Below are 10,000 nucleotides of genomic sequence, written 5' to 3' on the forward strand. Positions count from 1 at the left end.
GAATTTGCTTTGCAGGTCAATCCCATTCCCATTTTAAGGGGTGGAAACTTATTCCGGGCACACTAAAATCCCAGGAAGCTGGGTGGTGATTTCAGCGGGAGCAGAACCTGGTGGTGACACTCCTTTCCTTAGCATGGCCCTGCTCATCAGGACCCTGAGAACTCCTCAACCCCACCAACTTCCAGAGCGTGTGGAACTGTGGCCCTGCCATTCCCTCCTCCATCCAAGGGCGTCAGGATTCTCTGCCGCCCTGTTCCAGCAGCGTTTATTTACTCTGAGTTGTTCCCTTACCATCATTGTTATTAAAAGTAGGACTTTAAGGAGCTGCCGTTCAGATTTTCACATTCATTTGCAACGGTGCAGCTTACTCGACTGAGCATTTATGGGATGTTAGGCAAAGAGGATTTGGCACTGTGTTTTTTAACATTTAAAGAAAGCAAATCAATTACCGTATCGCCAAGAAAAGGAGCTGCTGGTAAGTGACATTTATGTAGATTTTCTGTAGCATGGAAAAGTGGCCTTTATTTTTCTAAGCGATATTTGCTGCTCAGAGTCAAATTCTTTTCATGCAGCTTACAAAAATAAATACTCGTATTTTGCTAAGATCATAATAGCTCATTAGAAGAGGCTGAATTTGGACCTAGACTAAAACCTAACACCACAGGGCTGAGCATGCTTACTTGAACCTATAATGTTGCTAGTTCTGGCTCTCTGGGGAAGGAGAGGACGAGGGGAGAGGATTCAGCCTTCTTAATTGTGAACCTCATTAGTGACGGTTGCTAGGCAAAACACACACCTACTTTCCGCGCATATGAAAGAGATAAACAATACGTCATAGACCATAATGACTCTGGTGCTCAGGGCGACCTTTAATTATTATATTTTTGGTCTCTTATACCTTAGTTATTAATGCAGAAAAACAAATTAGGGTTGTGTGTGTGTGTGCGGACCGCGGCAGATTTGTAAATCACTTTCCATTTTTTGATGTCTAGATCACGTTTCCTTCTGATAGTTGGTGCTCACCTCATTCATTCCCCTCCCTGCCCGTTGGTAAATACTATTTGAAACGTAAAACGACAGTGATTGTATTAGCAGCTTAGTATTGTTATCACTTTAATTAATTTTATTAGTGCAAAAAGCCATGATCCTGTCAGTGTGTTAGTAACAACTTGCAAGAGGAGTCCCGTGGAAACTGGTGTGCATGGCCCAGCAAGTCAGGTCATAGCAGGTTTGAGAGTCTAACTCTTCCAGAACTCAAGATGCATCAAAATTAAACGTATTTAAATTTTGGGCAACACTAAACTCTTCAGGAAGTTGGACTGGATGATCCTCCTAACTGAAAATATTCTATTCCATTCTATTCTATTCTATTCTATTCTAGTCTATGCTATTCTATTCTATCATATCCTATCCTAATTTTATTAAACAGAGGTTTCCTGAGAGCTGGTTTGCATCCTTACACTGGTATATTTTGCAGTCCAAACGAAGTGATATTTAAATCCAAATGACTATTTTGGGCTTTGCAGGACAATAAATACATGTGTGCATGTGTCCAGGCACAGCTGCAATTGTGTGTGAGTGATTCAGGGGCTGATGGGCTCCAAAAAGATAGGATTTCACAATTCTGGATTTTCAGAGACACTTTCCATTCTCCTCTTCATCTCAGCCTATCTTCTTTTAGCAGTTCAGGCAAAAAGTCAATCACATTGAGTCAGGCTGAAGAAAAACATTTTATGCTGTTTTTCTCATCCAAACCCCCTCCTGCCGTAATCTGCAGTAAGGCCCAGGCACAGGAAATTGACCTCACAGTAAATTCTTTACAGATTCGGTCATGTTTTTACCATCCATTTAAACTTGCATACATAACCTGAGATTGTACCTCTGGATCAAGGAATATGACAAGCCAAAATAAAATCAAGTCAAATTAAAGAGCAAGAAAAAGCTGCAAGCAAAACAAGAATGAAACAAAAAAAAAAGGAGAAGAAATAAAATAGGAAAAGATGAAAAATTGGTTGTGACTGCAAAACTGTAAGTATTAAATAAAGAGAGAAGTCAGAAGCTGATTCAGAAGCGTCCATGTTGCAGTTGACAAGGGCTGAGAAATACTAATGGACTTTTTTAATGGGTGCTTTGATGGATGGGAGAAGAAATGATGTAAAAGTAAATGTAGTGGTGTCTCAACATAAATATGGTGAAATTATAAAAAAAAAAGGGAAATAAAAATAAAAATAAAATAAATAAAATAAAAAAGCATTGCAAATAAAAAAAAAAGGACATGTAAATGTGTGCCTACCATTTTCCAGATAAGAAGGGGCCGTACCTTCTGAGGGGTCAAGGCGGCGAGCCCGCCTTCCGTGTTTGGAATTGTTGTGTACAAACATGTTGTCTGAGACAGCCAGCACGTGGCCATCCACATTGACTGTTGTTGATACAACAACCTGGAAGAGAAAACAAAACCCCACATTTGAAAAATCCTGCAGACTTTCCCTGAATCAGGTCTCGTAAGACAAAACAGCATCCTGTTACTTTTCTGTTTCTATTTAAACGGAGTGAATGACATCTCTGAATACATCTTTGTTTACGTGGGGACCAATGGTGATTTTTAACTCACAATTGTTTCTCTTCAGAACCTGCTACACTAATTAGAGTTTAATCTCCTATTATGCTAACAAATGAATTCAATTCAGGGAAATATTCTTCTAGCCATTAGTTTCAGAAACACCCCTCTAGCCACTCATTTTAAAAGCTGATGTTTTGATTGATCTGTTGATATATTGATTAGATAGTTTATCTAATTAAAATTTGTTCACTTGAGACTGTCTTCAAATGAAGGGTTGTGAGGATTCCAAATAAAAAAAGCTTAATAAATCAGGAACTGTCGTAACTCCCCATTTTTTCTTCAGTAAATGATCTCCAGGTCAGTTTTACAATTACATTTAATGTCTGATAATGAACTTTTTTGCATCTGAAAAGGCCGAGTTGAATATGAATAGTGAAAGTGTTTTCAATCCATGAAAAGTATCCCTTCTCAAGTTCATTTGGATGGTGATTGACCCTGGTATGTCAATGGAATTTCCTCCTTTATTTTTGAGTGAAAGGCTCCTATTCTTGTGTCCAGGTTCAGAGTCCGGCCATAGAAGAGATGATGGATAGGGCCTCCTTTGGCTTCCAGCTGCTTCTCAGTCGAATATGGCAAAGGAACATATGCAAAAGGCACAACCTTCCCGATGCCAACACCTTCACAATGGAGCTGTGGGACTCCTTCCCCTTCCAGATCGCCATATCGGCAGCACGGGAGCACCAGCCAGGGAGGAAACCGGTTTGTGTGGAGCACGGCTTCGTAGGTGGGTCACTGCTATCCCAGACTGACATTTACATCTCATTTAAATACTCCAGCATGGGCCCTTTGCTGTGATTCCAGGTTGTCTAAAGGAAGCGGCCGCTGCAGCGTTTCCTTTGGGGGTGAGTTGAGTCCGTAAAGTCACTTCCTTAAGTCAGACCTTATCAACACAGCTGGTGAGGGCAGACAAAGGTGGGACAGATCTTAGTGTCCACCTTCCATTTACCTAAATTTTGGTTATAACAAAGGTGATTGCAGGGTTCTCCCACCAGCTTCTAAACCAAAACACTTAACGAACACAATGGAAGGAGAGCAGAGAGCCTCCTTTGCACAGAGCTGGTCCAAGGTATCAGAAGAAAATCCTTGTCTGCTTCTGTGTTTTGGATCACCTCTGATCCTGTTTCTTATTCACAAGCCATAATTAGCTCTCAGCTATCACAGCACCTTTTCTGTGTATCCTGCCTCCTTGGAGACAGCCATCTGCAGTACCCTTTAGAACAGCCCCAGGGCAACTCTCTGCCAGGCTGCTCTGCTTCCCCAGCTTTGTCCTCCCAGAAGTGGACACCTTCCTTCTTGTCAACATCCACTTCGGAGAGTGCTGAGGTTGCACGCTCAGCTCAGCCGCAGAGCTGCTGCCAGGCCACTGGGCTATCCTCTTTCACTCTTAATGAGATTCCCAGACTTCCAGAAATATTGCAAAACATGCAAGAGTGATTTCCAGCCAGGATTTCTGGGTTTGGTTCCTAGAACACGGTGTATTAAAGAGACAGAGCAAGGTGTATATGAAAATGACAACTATTTTTGTTCTGTCATGTCTATATAGGTCAGCCACCAAGGGAAAATACTGTAGTTCAGCAAAAGAAAGTCGACGTGCTACGCTTTGTTATATCGCCTCACTCCTGCAGTGCACCTCCACAAAGGTGCTGAGGCAGGGAAACCAGGTAAAAACACTGTTCGAGATCTGACATCCTGTTAAGTCCAGTTAAACCTTCTGAGAGGCAGGGAGATTAGCTAAAGAGACCCAGGAAAGTCTTTCTAGTGCCTACTGGCTCCATTGTCGACCACAAGATCACTCGTGACTGATGCTTCATTTAGTCATCAGTGAGACAAAGAGGACACTTCCACTCATTCCAGGTTTGACCTTCTGTTCTGTTCAGTTGGATCAATATCACCGATGCCACGTGAAGCTGAGATGCATGAAAAATGGAAGACTGGCTCGATTGTTTTGAAGGAATATATTTTTTTTCCAGCTACAGATCTTTTCTGTTGGCTGGCTCAAGGGTGCTGGCTTCCCCGGTTGGTTGGCTGTGCATGAAAACAGATGTCACATGTTTTGCTATCAAGTTTAACCACAAGTAATTCTTCTCCAAACTGAGAAAGTCCTGAACATCTCAATACTACTTTATTGCTGGAATCAAATATGAATCATTGTGAAATATTTTGGAAAAAAAAAAAAAGGCAGTTATTTCCTAACGAGCCTTTCGAATGACCCCAGATACAGAGGAAATAATTTGTCCATCCCATCAGTTGCCTCTCTGTAGTGCTATGATTCACCACAGGATATCTCAAAAGCTGTAAGGAGAAAGTGAAGTATTAAATATTTTCTTACACAGTTGAAACAAGAATCTGTGGGTTGGGCCACCACTGCTGGATCTACAAGTTGTGAACCAGAGAAGTACGAGTTCCAAACTTTCCTGTGCTCCAAAGTTGTGTTCTTAATTTAAAATCAAACTACTCAGTCTACGTAAAACCTCTGCAGGTCTGAGCAAAGAGCACACTACAACACAAGGTGATAGCAGGAAGGAAAATTAGGGAAATAATTCCTAAGGGAAGACCCACTTGCTCCAACACTGATCCATTACAGCCCCCTGCAGAACTTCAGAACCAGCACTTAAATTAATGGGAGCAATGTAAAATACTGGCAGCATTTTTTTAAAGCACTGGAACAACACTGAGTGGAAGCACTGACTGTGTTTTTTCATAAGTTCAAGATGAAGATGTGATCAAGTCTTGTATACATCATTTATGCATTTAGAGGGGTCTGTACCTGGAATCTTCGCATGTCTCGTGGGTTGCCTGCATTCTTCAAACAGTTCTGATTGCACTTGAGGAAAAACTTTAGAAAGAATCTATAAAAATACAAAATTGAAATCTATTAGATTCATCAAAATGTAAATCCAATTTTTTAGAAGTTTAATAAAATCTAATCATAAATAGTTATACCCAAAAGAATACTGCTAGTGAAATATTACTTTCCTATTCGTTAATGAACTTATTTTAAAGCATAAGATCTCTGTCATAAACAGAACATTATTGCCAAGGAAAGGCAAATTTATATTTTTAATTTTTCAACAACTACAAATGTATTGACTCCAGGCCATATCCTTAGCTCGGTGTGGGAAAGTTGATTTCAATGACTCATTGACTTCAAAGGCAATGACTTACACCAGATGAGAGTTTGTCTCTACTTTTTTAATACTTTTCATTTTTTTCACAACTTATATTAGCAGTAATGACCTCTACGTCGAAAAATTCCAAAGGTAATGATCAATCTTCTGAAAAACACTTGGCTTTGCCTCCGGTTTGGAAACTCGAGCTATTCAAAGGGACTCGATCCAACTCCTGCTGACTCCAGGGAGATCCAGGCAGGATCTGCCCACCGGCAAGGCCCCGGCTCCCTCATTGTTTTTGAAAGGGAAGGAACATGGCAAATTAGGCCCTGTCTTACGACCTCTTCAACCTTTGCCAGCCTTCAGCTGTGAGGAGTCGCTCTACCCAGGGATCGAAATCCAGCTTATTTCTGCTGAGCGGCAACCAGCAATTATTTAGGACTAACCCTTATCATCCAGGCATCTCCCCATAAACCGTTTTTGCAGCAACGCTGCCTCAGGGGAGCACAGCAAGCACTTAGAGGGAAGGGGGAAGCTCGGGAAGATGGAAACTCCTTTCTGCCGCCCTCCTGCACCGCAGGAACGGCTGATCTGGGAAGTCTCCACCCTGCAGGTGAAGCAAACCGCGGGATCCTCGGGAGGATGTTCGCAGCCTGACATCATCTTTTTTACTTATGCACTCATGTTTTCATCTTTCATAATAAAGCTATGTCTTAATTAGGTTTTCTGGCTAATGACCGACCACTAATGACAAGAAAAGCTTGGGATTTTCTCCTCAGCCAGAGTTCCTCAGATGCTCCAGTCCAGCAGCTCGTGCTGCCCAACTTTGTACATGCTGGACAGCAAGGTCAACCAGAACTTCCACGTTCAGAATATGAACAACTTTGATTTATTCATTCATGTCAGTATTCGTAAGTGACTGGGACTATTATTGCTGCACACACCTCACAGAAGTTTCCATGTGCCAAGAGCATTCCTGGCAGGAGCAAGACAGGAACATCTCTCCTCCTTTAGCACCCAAAAAAGACCAGCCATGGCCAGCAGAAAGAACAACAGTGGCTGTAACGCATCCTGAGAAGCTTCCAGGGCCATACAGGAGCATTATGGGAACATCCCCTAGACAAAAGCTGGTGCTTTTAATCCCAGCTCTTCCTTCTCCATTAAACCGTGAGCAGCACCCCGATGTTACCCCAGGACACGAATGCTGAAGGAGCAATCTCTCATATCAGACAGGCAAGCAGGGAAACAACCAGGTTTACTGAAACTGCATAAATAAATCGATGCTGACAGTTCAGCTGAATGCACATTTCTTTAAAACTTCCTGTCCCAAAACCTGCAAAGGGGTTTCAGGTGTTGAGCTGAAAAAGATCTGGATTTCTGTGGTGGATGACATGATCTCCTAGTTTGGATGCTCAGGTTTTCTGGATGCTGTTGCAGGGACATTATCAGCAACTCCATGAAGCTGCCTCTGTGTAAGCCACAAGTTCCCCCTAATTTTATCTGCCATATTTTGGAGGTTTTTTTTTGTGTTTCGGATCAGTTTTTACTTTTTTTTTTTGTTGCTTTTGAGATACTTATTCTATCCAGACCATTTGATTATAGGCCAGGTTCCCTGCCCATTGCAGGGGGGTTGGAGCTGGATGATCTCTGAGGTCCCTTCCATGCCAAACCATTCCATGATTCTATTATTCCAAAGGTAACATCCTTTCTGTCAGACCTCTATTTGGTTTTGCACAGCTTCCACCACCCAAACTGTGAGTCTGTGCAAGGCCCAGCTGATGCCCAGCTCCACACAGAAGCACGCAGTTCTGGGGACCCAGGAGCTGGGACCAGCCCCCAGCTTTATGGCTCCTTAGTGCCACTTCCAGGCTGAAGAGAGGTATCTTATCTGCCTTTTTTTTTTTTTTTTTTTTTTCTGATCTCAAATGGGTGTTGTGAGGCTTATTGAGCTAATGTTTGTAAATTGCTCGGAAATTCTCCAATGAATTGTGCACTAGGAATGCTAAGTATTGCTCCTCGTGGATTGTTTTTAGCGTGAAGCATTCATGATGAATTGTTTCTATACAGAGAGCTCACATCCTGTCAAAGAAAAAGGGCCATTAAGCACCCTTTCACTAAACATCAACTGGAACCCGTATTTGTTCAATTATTTGGTGAAAAGGACCCACTCTTGGTGAAATTAGACATCATCAAGTTTATTAGGATGGCTCTGAGCACCGGGCTAAATATTGATGCCAGGCTGGAGTGAACACAAGCAGCACTCTCATTTCAGCTCCACTACATTCCTTGACGCTGAGATATTTTATTTCGCTCTTTTCTCTGTGCTTTCAGAGTCCACGGAGCACAGGTGGCATCAGGACAAGCTTTTCAGAGGAAGACAACATGAGTGAAAAAACAGATTCCCAGGCAGGGTGCTCCTCCGTGCCAGAAGGAGATGATTGCCTTGGTGGTTGCTTTCAGCTGACCACCAAGGACTGTGGGCACTGCAAACCCATCCCTCCCACCCCAACCACGAGGTCTCTGTGGCAGAGCAAGAAGCAGGGACCTGAAGCAGAGCTCTGCTTGGTCTCATCTCTAACTTTGAGACAAGAATGAGACTTCAAGCCTTTCTAGGTTTGGCTCTCCCTGTTATATTTTGTATTATAAGCAGAAATTTTAGCCTTCTTTAATAAATAGAGCCTTGCTAAACAGCCTTCCCAAACAGGCTAAGCTGCTCCTAAAATACTGATAGGGAGAAAAATGCACTCTTTGCCATGTCCCCTTGCTCTGATTTTTTTTCCCACTGCTAGAATGGGGCCTGCTACCCTCTTAATTAAAATGTATTACCTTCCACCAGACTCCACTATTTTAAGCTAAAATTTACATCTTTTATTAACTCACCTCACCTATACACTTAGCTCTGATGCCTCTCGCCGCCCATCTGCCATCCACATACAGTGAGTCACTTGATATTCCACCCACCAATTTTTCCTAACAACCACTGTGCAATTAAACTCAACACGTTCTGTTGCGAGGTAAATTAGGCACACCTGCGGCCAGCCTGCATTTGAACCGCATCAGAAAAGGACCTAACAAGGTGAGAGCAGTACCACAAAGTTATAGGCCTGTCAAGCAATTAGGTTTTCACTTCTGGGACATCCGCACAGTGCAATTATGCTACACATTACAACCTGGCTAATCTTCTGAACAAATGTCATGTCTCGGAGAAGCGAGGAAAAGCAGTTCATCTGCAAATGTGGCTGCTCTTAAGCCTCCACCTTATGCACATAACAACCTACAGGAGACTTTTTTTTGTGAAATGAAAGATGGTTTTTTTCCACAGAAGATTTTTTAAACCCTGCAAGTGCTTTTTCATCCTGTTCACCTCTTCTTAACCTCTGTGAGAGGAGGTGTTGTAGCAAATAGACCAGAAATACTTTTGTACTTAAATTTCAACACTAAGCAAGAAAATCCTCGGTGCTATAAGCACGAGCAGTGGCTTCAGTTTGGTCCAATTCAAATACTGCTTGGCTAAAGGAATATTTGTGGCAGAAAACCACCTATTACACCCCAGAAACACCATTAATAAAATGTATTTCCACCAGACCACAAACCGAAGCGTCATTCATGCAAATAAACCTCAGCAGGAAGCAACTGCTTCATCCTTTTTATTTCAGATATGGAGTCTGAGTGTCCTGGTGACAATACCTTGAGCCAAACTCTGCACTGGTCAGAGGTGAGATCACAAGGGAAGTCAGTGGAACCGTGCAGGGACAGGCAGCTTCCACCCCTTTATCCAGTAAGATCTTCCCAACATCCAACTCAAACCAGACAGAGGACACAAAACCTTGCCAGCCCTGCAGAAAGCATTTTGTTTTACTCCAATAATTCCGTTTCATTTTTATCTGTATTTCAGGTACACAGTTTTGTTGTTCAATTAAGCCTGCAGACGAGATCTTGCTGCAGTACAAAATACAGAATTGTTAAGATATGACAGGTCTGCTCTACTTTCATGAGTAAAAAAGATGGGATTTGGATCATTATCCGTGATTTTGAAGTTCTTTGGAGGAGAAGCTGTCCACAGGGGCACAGTGCTGTTAGGGGGTGGAGGAGGGAGAGAGCAGGAGAAGAGGAGACATTTGAAGTCAAATGGTAATTCTCATCCTTTACTCGATTACCCTTTAATTGGCTTTTTCCTAAGAAATATCTGACAACCACTTTGCATATCTCTTTTCCAGAGCCTAGTAAACAAAGGATTTAATACTCTTGTTATGAAAGGAAAAATCTTTCC

The 10,000-nt window shown here is 42.3% G+C and overlaps 1 protein-coding gene and 1 long non-coding RNA gene across 11 annotated transcripts in view; one reads left to right on the forward strand and one right to left on the reverse strand.

Moving 5' to 3' along the window:
- Positions 1–10,000, reverse strand: part of EBF3 (EBF transcription factor 3) — a 129,327-nt gene that overhangs the window by 37,787 nt on the left and 81,540 nt on the right. For 6 of the 10 annotated variants that reach the window (XM_068198357.1, XM_068198356.1, XM_068198359.1 and 3 more), the window contains exons 7-8: positions 5,388–5,469; positions 2,321–2,438 (exon numbers count right to left, since the gene is read on the reverse strand). In XM_068198357.1, the coding sequence (XP_068054458.1) occupies positions 2,321–2,438; positions 5,388–5,469 (200 nt within the window). Of the gene's footprint in view, positions 1–2,293; positions 2,439–5,387; positions 5,470–10,000 lie in introns of all 10 variants that reach the window. The other 4 variants (XM_068198352.1, XM_068198353.1, XM_068198358.1 and 1 more) reach the window with 1 other exon arrangement.
- LOC137478461 (uncharacterized) overlaps positions 3,326–10,000 on the forward strand; it is a 7,252-nt gene continuing 577 nt past the window's right edge. Inside the window, exons 1-3 of the long non-coding RNA XR_011001586.1 lie at positions 3,326–3,466; positions 4,169–4,281; positions 9,387–10,000. The exon at positions 9,387–10,000 is cut by the window's right edge and continues 577 nt beyond it. This is a non-coding gene — a long non-coding RNA (uncharacterized lncRNA). The remainder of the gene's footprint in view (positions 3,467–4,168; positions 4,282–9,386) is intronic.

Source organism: Anomalospiza imberbis, chromosome 8 (genome assembly GCF_031753505.1).
Source record: "Anomalospiza imberbis isolate Cuckoo-Finch-1a 21T00152 chromosome 8, ASM3175350v1, whole genome shotgun sequence".
In the NCBI taxonomy this organism is placed as follows: Eukaryota; Metazoa; Chordata; class Aves; order Passeriformes; family Viduidae; genus Anomalospiza; species Anomalospiza imberbis.